The sequence below is a fragment of the Bos mutus genome, chromosome 3 (assembly GCF_027580195.1).
Source record: "Bos mutus isolate GX-2022 chromosome 3, NWIPB_WYAK_1.1, whole genome shotgun sequence".
Classification (NCBI taxonomy): domain Eukaryota; kingdom Metazoa; phylum Chordata; class Mammalia; order Artiodactyla; family Bovidae; genus Bos; species Bos mutus.
This window is the reverse complement of record NC_091619.1, coordinates 26,916,039-26,930,888: the sequence shown is the minus strand read 5'-3', so window position 1 is coordinate 26,930,888 and position 14,850 is coordinate 26,916,039. Positions and strand designations below refer to the sequence as shown.

Here is a 14,850-nt window from a genome sequence, read left to right as displayed (position 1 = left end):
TCTCTGAATTTGTTCTTTCTATCTAGAACTTTTCGTATCCAAGATCTTGTGCAAATGTATATGCTTAATTCTGCTTTTTTATTACCCTCCTTATTATTTCACCTAAAATATCTTTCTACTCAGTCGTCTTCTCTCCTCACCTTGTCTTAACTTCCCTGAAGAGCACTTGAAACTGCATGATATTTATTTGATATACACGTGTGCATGTGTGTGTGTATGTGTGTATTTGTGTTGGTATGTCTTCTTTCTTATACTGAAATGAAAGGATAAGGACTTTGTCTTATATCCTAAATGCCTAAAACAGTGCCTGGCACATAATTGACAGTAACTATTTATTAAATGAATAAATGAATTCATCCAGTTTTACAAATCAGGATTTGTTGAATGTTGAATGAACTCATGCTGACAGGAAGTATAATTTGAACTCTTATGGGGAGAGACCTCACAGAGATTATACTCTAGTAGATTGTAAACAAAAATCAGTTGAAAATTACAGATTTTGATATGGGCTATTAAGTAAATGACTAGAGTACTAATAATTGTTTTGCTACTCTTTGGTATTATATAACCTGTCTCCAGTGCCTTTAAGCATCTGAGAAGCTACCATAACAGGCACTCTTAGTACATTTTAGTAAATTGTTTAATTATTAAAAGTTACAGAATTTTCATTATTCAATGTTGTATAGTTTTAAATGTAATGATCACTTGATACAAATTTATTATTTTCATTGCTTCAAGAAAGCTATTTAAAAAGCCTTAGTATGATTCTTAAAACTTCAATATATTTCAGAAAATGATAATAGCTTTTGAGGAACTTCGTGTGCAAGCTGAGAGTTCCAGACTGGAGATGCATTTTAAGTGTAGGAATCTTTTTATTTTAAATATTACTCTTCTATTTATATTTTTAATAAATTCTGTTAATGTTTTCATACCTTCAGCTTGATGCCTAAACTCTTGGAAACTTTTACACTGTATATGGTTTTATAAGCCCCTCAAAATCTTGTGGAATGTGGCAGAGGATTGGTATATGTTAAAAATAACCTGTTTGACTCAAAAGCTACATTTTCCCTGAAATCAAATTATGGTTTGTACTTAAGTTTTTGGAAGTGTGATTTGGTTTTATTTTTACATTTCTTGGTCAAGTTGCATGTTAAAATAATAATAGATATATTTTTAAAATCTGTTATTTCAGATTTGTGTGTTATAAAGAAGAAAACTTTTATATATGTGCTGTTATAAAAATTATAGAATGTTAGAAAGTTATTGTAACTTGCTACTGCTGCTAAGTCACTTCAGTCGAGTCCGATTCTGTGCGACCCCATAGACGGCAGCCCACGAGGGTCCCCCGTCCCTGGGATTCTCTAGGCAAGAACACTGGAGTGGGTTGCCATTTCCTTCTCCAGTGCATGAAAGTGAAGAGTGAAAGTGAAGTCACTCAGTCGTGCCCGACTCTTAGCGACCCCATGGACTGCAGCCCACCAGGCTCCTCTGTCCATGGGATTTTCTAGGCAAGAGTATTGGAGTGGGGTGCCATTGACTTCTCCGTATTATAACTTAGATATTGTTAAATTTACTAAACAGAAGTTTAGCAGCAAGAAGATAGCAGTTTCATCTTTTCACATTGGAATTTAATATCTAGATAAATAACAAAGTGAAATAAAATATCAGAAACTTAAAATTTTGTTTGTGATAGTTACATTAAAGTATATTTGTTTTACTTTCAAAGTAAAGGAAGATTATGAAAAAATCCAACACCTTGAAGAAGAGTACAAGAAGGAAATAAATGACAAGGAAAAGCAGGTATTTTTTACAAATCTATTTTCTGTATCCTTTATATTTGCTAATAAATGAGATACTTAAAATTTCATGAGAAATTTTTATTTGCTGCCTGCTTGATAAAGTTTTGAATTTTAATATTATGTATATTTAAATATATTTTCCATATGCCTTAATTTCCATTGACTCAAATTTGTACATATTGAATGCTATCCCTTTTTAAAAAATCCGTGGATCTTCTACAATATTTATATTAGTGGGTATTAGGACATTCTGTAAATATATATTATTTTGTGAGGACTTTTGTTCAGATAAAAACTTCATAAAATATAAATATGATCATGATTATGCAACCCACATTTTGCAGTTTATTTTGAAATATGTGATTCATGACACCAATGAAGGTGAACTAAAACGTTCTTTTGCTTCTTTCTGTTAATGTCACATAGTGGGAAACTTGAAAATGGTGAGTTTATATTCTTTTAGAGTCACAAGAATGTTGATTTCAGATGATGATTATGCCAACTTTAACAGTTTCCAGCTTTCTGAATTCAGAATGGAAAATGAAATATAGAAAGGAATCTTTGGGTAGTATAGTTATTTTGACTATCATCTCTCTACTTCTCCCTATTTTTTCTGAGTTTTTATCTGACTTGGCACAAATACCTTGTAATTATAGATAACAAGGATATGTACTAAACAATAATGGCAAATATTAATTGAAAGTACAAAGAAGATTCTTAGAGTTTTCTGTAAAGTGAAGTGAAGTCACTCAGTCATGTCCGACTCTTAGTGACCCCATGGATTGCAGCCTACCAGGCTCCTCCATCCATGGGATTTTCCAGGCAAGAGTACTGGAGTGGGGTGCCATTGCCTTCTCCTTGACTTCATTCTTATATGTATTATACTTTGATCTTTTAAAAGAGCTAGCATTTTTTTCTGTATTTTAACCATATTTTTAAACCAGATTTCTGAAAAAAGGAGGTATTCTTAAAAGCGAAAAGTGTGCTTATTATACAGAACACAAAAATAGAATAAAGTGCTGAGAAGCTTGTTGGAATCCGGAGTGCATGAGCTGAACTTTCAGATCTTGGGTGTTCTTTATAAAAATGATGCTGTGGCCAGCTAGTGTTTTGGTGGGGACTCTGTGTTTGTTGTTTAGTTGCTTTGTTGTATCTGACTCTTTGCAACCCCATGGACTGCAGCACGCCAAGCTTTCCTGTCCTTCACTATCTCCCAGAGTTTGCTCAAACTCAAGTCCTTTGAGTTGGTGGTACCATCCAATCATCTCATTCACTGTTGCCCCCTTTTTTTCCTGCTCTCCATCTTTCCCGTATTTCCAGTGAGTTGGCTCTTCACATCAAGTGGCCAAAGTATTGGAGTTTCAGCTTCAGCATCAGTCCTTCCAGACAATATTCAGAGTTGATTTCCTTTAAGATTGACTGGTTTGATCTCCTTGCTGTCCAGGGTACTCTCAAGAGTCCTTTCTAGCACCACAGTTTGAAAGGATCAATTTTTCAACAGTTGGCCTTCTTTATTGTCCAACTCTCACATCCATACATGACTACTGGAAAAACCGTTGCTTTGACTATACAGATCTTTGTTGGCAAAGTGACTTCTCTGCTTTTGAATACACTGTCTAGGTTTGTCATAGCTTTTCTTCCAAGGAACAAGCATCTTTTACTTTTGTTGCTGCAGTTACCATCAGCAGTGATTTTGGAGCCCAAGAAAATAAAATCTGTTAACTGTTTCCACTTTTTCCCCATTTGTTTGCCATGAAGTGATGGAACTGGATGCCATGATCTTAGTTTTTTTCATGTTGAATTTCAAGCCAGCCTTTTCAGTTTCCTCTTTCACCTTCATCAAGAGGCTCTTTAGTTCCTCTTCACTTTCTACCATTAGAGTGGTATCATCTCCATATCTGGGTTGTTGATATTTTTCCCGGCAATCCTGATTCCAGCTTGTGATTCATTCTGCCTAGCATTTCTCATGATGTACTCTGCATATAAGTTAAAAAATAGGGTAACAATATATAGCCTTGACACACTCCTTTTCCTGTTTGATATCAGTCTGTTGTTCCATATCTGGTTCTAACTGTTGCTTCTTGACCTGCATATAGGTTTTTCAGGAGGCAGGTATGGTGGTCTGGTATTCCCATCTCTTTAGGAATTTTCCATAGTTTGTAGTGATCCATACAGTAAAGGCTTTTGCATAGTTAATGAAGCAGATGTTTTTCTAGAATTTCTTTGCTTTCTTCATGATCCAGTGAATATTGACAATTTGATCTCTGGTTTCTCTGCCTTTTCTAAATCCTGCTTGTATATTTGGAAGTTCTAAGTGTTGTTATTTTCAAGACTTTTTTTTTTTTTCCCTAGAAATCTCCAAATTCTTTTCCTGGGAATGTAAACTTTGTTGATAGCATTTCGGGGCTGGGTTAGCAGGACAGGCTGAGTCTCATCATTCCATATGTTGACTTCTTAGTTATATCTTTTGTCTCCAACCTTTCCTGTGCCTGGAAATCCAGGTTTAGAGATTCTTTTGTGTTTTTTTTTTCCCCTCTGATTTGATCATGCTGGTGTCTCTTGCAAAGATGGAATAGGCTTGTTCTCTGATTGGCTTTCAGGGAGTAGCATCCAGGAAAGGAGGGTTAAGAGGCCTAGAGAAGACTTACTACTCTTAGCAAACTTGCAATCTCCTTGTACCTTTTGTTGTTGTTGTTCAGTCTCTCAGTCATGTCAAACTCTTTGCAACCCTATGGACTGCAGCAAGCCAGGCTTCCCTGTCCTTCACTATCTCCCTGAACTTGCTCAAACTCATGTTGATTGAGTTGGTGATGCCCTCTAACCATCTCATCCTCCGTCGTCCCCTTCTCCTGCCTTCAGTCTTTCCCAGCAGCAGGGTCTTTTCCAATGAGTCAGTTCTTCACATCAGGTGGCCAAAGAATTGGAGCTTCAGCATCAGTCCTTCTAATGAATATTCAGGATTGATTTCCTTTAGGATTGACTGGTTTAATCTCCTTGCAGTCCAAGGGACTCTCAAGAGTCTTCTCCTTTTACTTAGTCTCCTGTTTCATACCTAGTTTCCACAGTGTCTGTGCTTCAAATTCTTGAAACATTCTGGGTTTCTTTAGGATTGAACTATCTTGCTTCTCATTTGTAATCTTCCCTGTGTAGACTCTTAGTTTTGATCTTGCATTTCTATGCTAAATCATTTTCTGTTCCCTTTCACTGTTTTCCTTTTTTACATTTTGTGGCTTAGATTATAGAAGTCTCATGGTTTCATGGAAGATGAAGTCCATCTTTGTTGTTTTTCTGGTGATTTTTTGGGTGGTTTGAAGATGAAAATAGGGTAGGGAGGTCTTTCTACCATCTTGAATCTGTGAGTCTTCAGTCTATAAGTTTATCTTTCACCTTTCCTTTACATGCACTCTATTCTAGCCATCTAAACATTTCAGCTCTCTGAATAGAAGCATGATCTTTTGATCCTTTGTATTCTTACACAAGTCTAGAATGCTCATTTCCTCCTGCTAACCTGAATACTTAGACAAGACTAAGTACTTGTCTATCAAGATTCAGTTCAATTCTTTGAGAAGGGTTAATTTTTGATTACATCCCCCAAGACTGATTTAGATTTTTTTTCTAATTCCTGTAAGATTTTTGTTCTATAATAATATTCAAGTTTAGTTGTTTGTCACCTGGTCTAGGCTATGAGTTTCTTGGATGACTTCCATCATGTCTGTATATTCAGTGCTTATTATGGTTTCTGGAACAGAGTAGGTGCTCAATAATATTTATAGAATAAATGAACCAGTAGATTCCAATATATAATCTTCTAAGTGATAACTTAAAATGCTTATTATAATATTAAGAATGTTGCACTAGTTTGCTCACTCCTTCATTCAATAAATGTTTGCTGTGCAAGCACATACTAAATGCCAGGCACAGACTGATGAAAAGCATATAAGGAAGTACATAAAATAATCATAGATGATGATCGGTGCTAAGGTATCATTTAATTTTTTGTATCTATAATGTATTATTTAAATATTTCATTTTAGGTATCACTGCTTTTGATCCAAAGTACTGAGAAAGAAAATAAAATGAAAGAGTTAACATTTCTGCTAGAGGAGTCCAGAAATAAAATTAATCAATTGGAGGAAAAGACAAGTAAGAATTTATATAAGAAAATATGATAATGTGTTATGTATTCCTCTTGTTATGTTTAAAATTTTAGCTTTCATTACAGTTTTATTGTAATGAAACAGTTTTGTAATGTTTTGGGCTTCCCTGGTGGCTCAGACAGTTAAAGAATCTGCCTGCAGTGCAGGAGACCCAGGTTCAATCCCTGGGTTGGGAAGATACCCTGGAGAAAGGAATGGCTATACACTCTAGTATTCTTGTCTGGAAAATCCCATGGACAGAGGAGCCAGGCGGGTTATAATCCATGGGGTTTCTAAGAATCAGATACGACTGAGCATGCATACACCACACACACACTAGTATCCTTGCCTGGGAAATCCCATGGACAGAGGAGCCTGGAAGGATACAGTCCGTGGGATCACAAAGAGCTGGACACAACTGAGCAACTAACACAGTTTTGTTGTAATGGTTTTTAATGCTGTAATTCTCCACCCAGGTTGAAAAGTTGGAGGAGGGAATAACAGTCACTTAGGAAGCTTTTTAAAAGAAGATGTGCTCCTCTTTTCCCTTTGCATACTCTCATTTTCTTCAAGTTTCAAGAAGGTGCTCCATGAAAACAGGGATCTTTGTCTTTTTTTGTTAATTGATGCGTTCCAAGTGCATAAAACAGTGCCTAATATATATTAGGCATCAAATATTTTGTAAATAAATGAATACTCTAGGAGCACTATGGAGACAGTTATTAATTAGTCTTGGAGCAAGGTATTTGGAAAGGCATTAAGGAAAAGTTGTTTGTTGAAGTAGACCATGAATGAGTCAAGTTGCTCAGTCATGTCTGACTCTTTGTGATCCCATGGACTGTCACCTACCAGGCTCCTCCATCCATGGAATTTTCCAGGCAAGAGTACTGGAGTGGGTTGCCATCTCCTTCTCTAGGGGATCTTCCTGGACCCAGGGGGATCGAACCCATGTCTTCCGCATTGCAGGCAGGTACTTCACCGTCTGAGCCACCAGGGAACGAATGCTATCAGGTATGCCAAAATGTTAAACCAGCAAATATTAAAGCCTAAATAAGACAGTTCAGAACTTCCCTGGTGATCCAGTGGTTAAGAATCCGCCTGCCAATGCAGGGGACGTGGGTTTGATTCCTGATCCAAGAAGGTTCCACATGCCTCGGGGCAACTAAGTTCACCCGTCACAACTACTAAAAGAAAGAAAGAAAGTGAAGTTGCTCAGTCTTGTCCGACAATTTGTGACCCCATGGACTGTAGCCTACTAGGCTCCTCCACCCATAGGGTTTTCCAGGCAAGAGTACTGGAAAGTGAAAGTGAAGTCACTCAGTCATGTCCGAGTCTGCGACCCCATGGACTGTAGCCTACCAGGCTCCTCTGTCCATGGGATTTTCCAGGCAATAGTACTGGAGTGGATTGCCATTTCCTTCTCTAGGGGAATCTTCCCAACCCAGGGATCAAACGTGGGTCTCCTGCATTGTAGACAGACGCTTTACCATCTGAGCCACCAGGGAAGGAGGGGGTTGCCATTTCCTTCTCCAGGGTAAGTAGATCATAGATGATTAAAAGTCCACCTGACCTGCCTTTTGAGAAACCTATATGCAGGTGAGGAAGCAACAGTTAGAACTGGATATAGAACAACAGACTGGTTCCAACTAGGAAAACGAGTACGTCAAGGCTGTATATCATCACCCTGCTTATTTAACTTATATGCAGAGTACATCATGAGAAACGTTGGGCTGGAAGAAGCACAAGCTGGAATCAAGATTGCTGGGAGAAATATTAATAACCTCATATATGCAGATGACACCACCCTTATGGCAGAAAGTGAAGAGGAACCAAAAAGCCTCTTGATGAAAGTGGAGAGTGAAAAAGTTGGCTTAAAGCTCAACATTCAGAAGACAAAGATCATGGCATCTGGTCCCATCACTTCATGGGAAATAGATGGGGAAACAATGTCAGACTTTATTTTTGGGAGCTCCCAAATCACTGCAGATGGTGACTGCAGCCATGAAATTAAAAGATGCTTATTCCTTGGAAGAAAAGTTATGACCAACCTAGATAGCATATTGAAAAGCAGAGACATTACTCTGCCAACAAAGGTCCATCTAGTCAAGGCTATGGTTTTTCCAGTGGTCATGTATGGATGTGAGAGTTGGACTGTGAAGAAAGCTGAGCGCCGAAGAATTGATGCTTTTGAACTGTGGTGTTGGAGAAGACTCTTTAGAGTCCCTTGGACTGCAAGGAGAGCCAACCAGTCCATTCTGAAGGAGATCAGCCCTGGGATTTCTTTGGAAGGAATGATGCTAAAGCTGAAACTCCAGTACTTTGGCCACCTCATGCGAAGAGTTGACTCATTAGAAAAGACTCTGATGCTGGGAGGGATTGGGGGCAGGAGGAGAAGGGGACGACAAAGGATGAGATGGCTGGATGGCATCACTGACTCGATGGACGTGAGTCTGAGAGAGCTCCGGGAGTTGGTGATGGACAGGGAGGCCTGGTATGCTGCGATTCATGGGGTCCCAAAGAGTCGGACACGACTGAGTGACTGAACTGAACTGAGACAGTGAATTGGAGGAGGGAGTGTAGGCGAAAGAAATGGCTTGTGCAAGTCTTAAAAGTGTGAAAATTAGGGTATATTTGAAGCACTGATTACTATATATTAGTATACTAGTATAATATAAATATTAGTATATATCTTTAAGTCTGTATCTTAAAGAACTCGGATAGATGAGACTGGAAAAAATGTTTGGATCAGATTATGAAGGATCTTTAGGATCATGTAATATTTTAGACTATCTTTTTATTGAGTGTTTTTCAAACTTGTTCAAGTAGTAAGGCACTTGAAAGGTGTGCCCTTTGTGAAATACTGTGCTCCTTTCAGAACATCATGGAGATCTTGTGGCATTTTTTCAGTTTTTTCTTAAAAACATGGCAAAGAATTATTTAGTTCCTGTTAACCTATGCCTGCTCATTTTACCTTGCTGTCATTACTGTGTCCTGTACTCCAGATATTGAAATTGTTTAACTTCTTTTACATTTTATGTTCTCCCTCTCTCACCAGCTTTTTGCTACTTCTACTAACCAAAATTAACCTTCTACCTCCTCTCCAAACCTATTGGCTAAATTCTGCTGAACTCCTTATTGTTAAGAGTGGCTTAAGCATTACTTGTAAGTCTCCTGTGACCTTGAGTGTCTTGAGGGCAGTGTCTTACTAAATATCTTTGTAACTCTATAGTGCCCAACATGTTGCTATATATATAATAGAATTTTAATAGGTGTTAAGATGAATGAATGTTTAATCTTATCATATAAACTGGAAACAACTTATTGGTAATAAATAATACTGTATGATTCTGCAGACTTATAGCCACTGAAATATATTCATTTAAGTTACTTTTCATTGTTTCCCATCTATCCATCTATCTTCCACTTGTTTTTCTCTTTGTTTCAGCTTAGATATCTTCTACTGACCTGTTATCTAACCCTGCCTTCTACTGTGTCAAATTGCTTTTAAACTCATTTATTGAATCCTTAACTTTAATCATATGTCTTCCTTCTAAAATTTCCATTTAATTATTTTTCTAAAGATTTCATTTCTCTGGTTAACTTCTCTTTTAAAAGTGACATTTCATCCTTTTTGAATATATTAGTCATTGATATTTTATAGTTCTCTTTTTACTTCAACATCTGGCTCACCTTTTGATCTGTTTCTTTTTTAAAAACATGGTAAAATACATATAACATAAAATTTACTATCTTAATCATTTTTAAGTGTATGGCTCAGTGGCACAGATACATTCACATTGTTAGGCAGTCATCAGTAGTATTTATCTCCAGAACTCTTCATCTTGCAAAATTGCTGTATCCATTAAGCAAAAACTTCCCATTTCCTCCTCCCCTCAGCCCTTGGTGACCTCCATTCTACTTTCTATTCCTTTTTAATCTTATTTTTTAGTGATTTGTCCTTATCTTTTGATGTGTCCAGTAATTTTTTGATTGAATTCTGTACATTGTTATAAGAAAAGTTACAGGCGCTGGCTGATGTTGTCTTCTGTTTGCTAGGGAGAAATTGGGCTGATTATTGTAATCCAATTAGAGGCTAGCTGAATGAAGGGAAATAGTCAAGTTTATGAGGTTTTTTTGAGTCTTCAGTTTTGTTTATTCAGCTCTTTGAGACCTGTAAGACTATGCTATTTTAAAAAACTTACTTACTTTTAATTGAAGGATAATTGCTTTGCAGTATTGTGTTGGATTTTGCCATATATTAACATGAATCAACCATAGGTATATCCCCTTTCTCTTGGGGATGGGAGGTGGGTCCTGCCGTTCTAGGTTGTCACATATATGCTGTCTATTTTAATCCCCTGGAAACAGCCCTTTGCTGGGACCAAGCGAGCATTTAGGCCTCTTGCTCATGCCTAGAATCAGTAGATGTCAGCTAAATTTTGTCAGTTGACTTATTAGGATGTATCTTTTAGGAATCTTAGCCTTACTTTAGTCCTTTTTGTTTAGATTTGTTCTGTGTTTACTAGTTATTTTCAGCATGAAGGTTTGTCTGTTACCAACTACTTCATTCTCCCTGGAACTATCCATTTAAATTAATTATGATCAGCTAATTCTTATTTTTAATATTTTCTTCAGTTCAGTTCAGTCGCTTGGTTGTGTTTGACACTTTGCGACCCTATTGACTGCAGCATGCCAGCCTTTCCTGTCCATAACCAACTGCTGGAGCTTGCTCAAACTGATGTCCTTTGAGTTGGTGATGCCATCCAATTATCTCATCCTCTGTTGTCCCCTTCTTCTCCTGCCTTCAGTCTTACCAGCATCAAGGTCTTTTGCAGTAAGTCAGTTCTTCACATCAGGTTGCCAAAGTACTGGAGCTTCAGCTTCAGCATCAGTCCTTCCAATGAATATTCAGGATTGATTTCCTTTAGGATTGATTGGTTTGATCTCCTTGCAGACCAAGGGATTCTCAAGAGTCTTCTCCAACACCACAGTTCAAAAACATCAGTTCTTCGGTGCTTAGCTTTGTTTAGTCCAACTCTCCAGTAGTCCATATGTGACTACTGGAAAAATGATAGCTTTAACTAGACAGATCTTTGTTGGCAAAGTAATGTCTCTGTTTTTTAATATGCTGTCTAGGTTGATAATTAGCTTTTCTTCCAAGGAGTAAGCGTCTTTTAATGTCATGGCTGCAGTCACCATCTGCAGTGATTTTGGAGCCCAAGAAAATAAAGTCTGTCGCTGTTTCTGTTGTTTCCCCATCTATTTTCCATGAAGTGATGAGACCGGATTCCATGATCTTAGTTTTCTGAATGTTGAGTTTTAAGTCAACTTTTTCACTCTCCTCTTTCACTTTCATCAAGAAGCTCTTTAGTTCTTAGTTTTCTGCCATAAGTGTGGTGTCATTGGCATATCTGAAGTTATTGATACTTCTCCCGGCAGCCTTGATTCCAGCTTGTGCTTCATCCAGCCTGGCATTTCACATGATGTATGCTGCATATAAGTTAAATAAGCAGGGTAACAGTATACAGCCTTGACGTACTCCTTTCTCGATTTGGAACCAGTCTGTTGTTCCATGTCCAGTTCTAACTATTGCTTCTTGACCTGCATACAGATTTCTCAGGAGGCAGGTGAGGTAGTCTGGTATTCCCATCTCTTTAAGATTTTTCCACAGTTTGTTGTGATCCCCACGGTCAAGGGCTTTGGTGTAGTCAATGAAGCAGAAGTAGATGTTTTTCTGGAACTTTCTTGCTTTTTCAGTGATCCAACGGATGTTGGCAATTTGATCTCTGGTTTCTCTGGCTTTTCTAAATCCAGCTGGCCCATCTGGAAGTTTATGGTTCACATATGGTTGAAGCCTGGCATGGAGAATTTTGAGCATTACTTTGCTAGCATGCGAGATGAGTATAATTGTGTGATAGTTTGAACATTCTTTGGCATTGCCTTTCTCTGGGATTGGAATGAAACCTGACCTTTTCCAGTCCTGTGGCACTGCTGAGTCTTCCAAATTTGCTGGCATATTGAGTGCAGCACTTTCACAGCATCATCTTTTAGGATTTGAAATAGCTCAACTGGAATTCCATCACCTCCACTAGCTTTATTTGTAGTGATGCTTCCTAAGGCCCACTTGACTTCGAATTCCACGATGTCTGGCTGTAGGTGAGTGATGACACCATTGTGGTTATCTGGGTCATGATCTTTTTTTGTATAGTTCTTCTGTATTCTTGCCATCTCTTCTTAATATCTTCTGCTTCTGTTAAGTCCATACCATTTCTGTCCTTTATTGGGCCCATCTTTGCATGAAATGTTCCCTTGGTATCTCTAATTTTCTTGAAGAGATCTCTAGTCTTTCCCATTCTATTGTTTTTCTCTATTTCTTTGCACTGATCGCTGAGAAAGGCTTTCTTATTTCTCCTTGTTATTCTTTGGAACTCTGAATTCAAATGGGTATGTCTTTCCTTTTCTCCTTTGCCTTTAGCTTCTCTTTTTTCAACTATTTGTAAGGCCTCCTCAGACAGCCATTTTGCACTTTTTTTTTCTTGGGGATGGTCTTGATCACTGCCTCCTGTACAGTGTCACTAATTTCTGTCCATAGTTCTTCAGGAACTTTCTCTATCAGATCTAATCTCTGGAATCTGTCAATTCTACTATATAATCGCAAGGGATTTGACTTAGATCATACATAATGGTCTAGTGGTTTTCCTTACTTTTCTTCAATTTAAGTCTGAATTTGGCAATATGGAGATAATTTTACAAGAAAATAATAATAATTTCTTGTTGTTACCTAATTTTTGTCACTTGCCAATACTTGTCTGCTAAAGAGTATCAGTGATCAGAGATTTAAGAAAAAAATTTAAGGGGAGAAAAATTTGACTCTTTTTCTCTGTTTATTAAGAGTGATATACTTTTAAATAGGATTCTGTTTGGAGGGGGTTTGGATCTTTTTCATGAGGCTACATATCAGTCATACGTGATTAAACTCATTACTTTTTTTCATTCTTTTATCAGTGTTGGCTTTTCTGCTTGTCTTGACTTCTGTTGTTCCTCTCCTTTCCAAACTTTGAATTGGAAACCCTTGCTCTTCATACATAGCATATAAAATTTTTTTCTTCCTCAACATATTTATGCAAGTTTTCTTTACCTTTTTGCTTTAGCAAATTTGAGGTCTCTGCTTCCTTGCTGTCCTTTTGAATGTAAGCTCTACATTGTCCTACAATACATGTATAATGGAGTTAGAAGGCAGTTGGAAACTTTGTTTTGGATATATATTAGCACTTTGAAATCATTACTCGTTAATTTATCCATTCAACTTTTATTAACCTCCTTTCTGTTCTGTGCCAGGCACAAAGCTAGTTATGGGGAATGCAGTTGCTTATTATTGCATCCTTGCTTTCTGGAAGAGAATTCTATTTCCAATATATCAAGGAGTTTTATAATGAATGGATATTGACTCAATATCCACAAAAATATCAATAAAAATAAAATACTTTTTAGGGGGCATATATTGAGATATCATATTTTTTCCTTTGTTAGTGATTAGGTTTTTTTTTTTTTTTTTTGGCTTTTTTAAAAATTTTATTTTATTTTTAAACTTTACATAATTGTATTAGTTTTGCCAAATATCAAAATGAATCCATCACATGTATACATGTGCTCCCCATCCTGAACCCTCCTCCCTCCTCCCTCCCCATACCATCCCTCTGGGTCGTCCCAGTGCACTAGCCCCAAGCATCCAGTATCGTGCATTGAACCTGGACTGGCATCTCGTTTCATACATGATATTTTACATGTTTCAATGCCATTCTCCAAAATCTTCCCACCCTCTCCCTCTCCCACAGAGTCCATAAGACTGTTCCAGTGATTAGTTTTTAATGTTATTTTCTAATGTTAAACCTACTTTTCTAATGTTAACTTTTTATCTCTGATTATAAATCTACTTTTATTATTATTTTTATATGTTGTGGACAGGATCTGATGTGAACATGAATCATGTCTTTTCCCAGTGTGTGCTGGCAACTGTCACCTTGCTAAGAGGTTGGGTTGGAAATGGAGGGTCTAGAGCCACAGTCAAGTGTGAGCCAGGGCTTCTTTTCTCAGTGGCCAACATTACCCTGTTGGAGGCAGGGTCAGGTCTCCACTTGCTCACACAGAAGCTCTAAGAGTTGGGTCTGAGCCATCTTTGTTCATTCTAGGTGTGTGCTCTCTTCCCTCCCAGCACTGGCACCCTTACCTCATATGGAGCAGTTCTGGAGCAAGAGGGGCCAGTGCAGGTGCTTGATGTTGGTCTGAGTGTGGGTCGTGGCATCCCTGATTACAGTTAGAGTCTGGACTGCTTTTAATGCACTGCCTCTGTGAGTACCATTAATAGCTGCCCCTGCCTCTTCAGACACTTTTCTAGGTCTGAACTGCCTTTGCAACCCTCACCCTAGTTTGGAGTTGGGCTGCAGAGCTGGCAGGCATGGCTGATGTGGGTCTGGGTGCAGGCTATGGTGGTGTCAGCTGTAGTCAGAGTCTGGTACTACTTTTGATACATTGCTTCTGTAAGCACTGGTAATGGATGCACCTCCCTATTCAGATACTGTTTTGTGTCCGGGCTGGTATAGTCCCTCACAACTGAGCATGGTCCTCAGCCACAGCAACTCTTTCCCTAATGTGGAGTTGTGTTGCAAAGCACACAAGGCCTGAGTAATCACTTGGCTCAGGCTGGGTGGCACACTGTGGAAGTTACGGGAAACAAGCTAGAGTCCAGTGCAAATTCAGTTTGCTTTCTCTGCCTTGTTTCAGGAGTACGAAAATGTTACACCTCTCTTCATGATTTGAATCTAGGTTTCTTACAGTCACCTTGTTAGTCTCACTGGTTTTCTAACCAGTTTGGGTGACTTGTTTTCCTGCTTTTGGACCTGAGGGCTAGTATACCC

At 38.0% G+C, this 14,850-nt stretch overlaps 1 protein-coding gene across 2 annotated transcripts in view; it reads left to right on the top strand.

Annotated features, from left to right (window-relative positions):
• The window catches only part of SYCP1 (synaptonemal complex protein 1), a 143,622-nt gene that overhangs the window by 16,756 nt on the left and 112,016 nt on the right, over window positions 1-14,850 (top strand). For both annotated transcript variants that reach the window (XM_005911073.2, XM_005911072.2), the window contains exons 9-11: window positions 791-860; window positions 1,727-1,800; window positions 5,834-5,942. In XM_005911073.2, coding sequence (XP_005911135.2) covers window positions 791-860; window positions 1,727-1,800; window positions 5,834-5,942 — 253 coding nt within the window. The remainder of the gene's footprint in view (window positions 1-790; window positions 861-1,726; window positions 1,801-5,833; window positions 5,943-14,850) is intronic.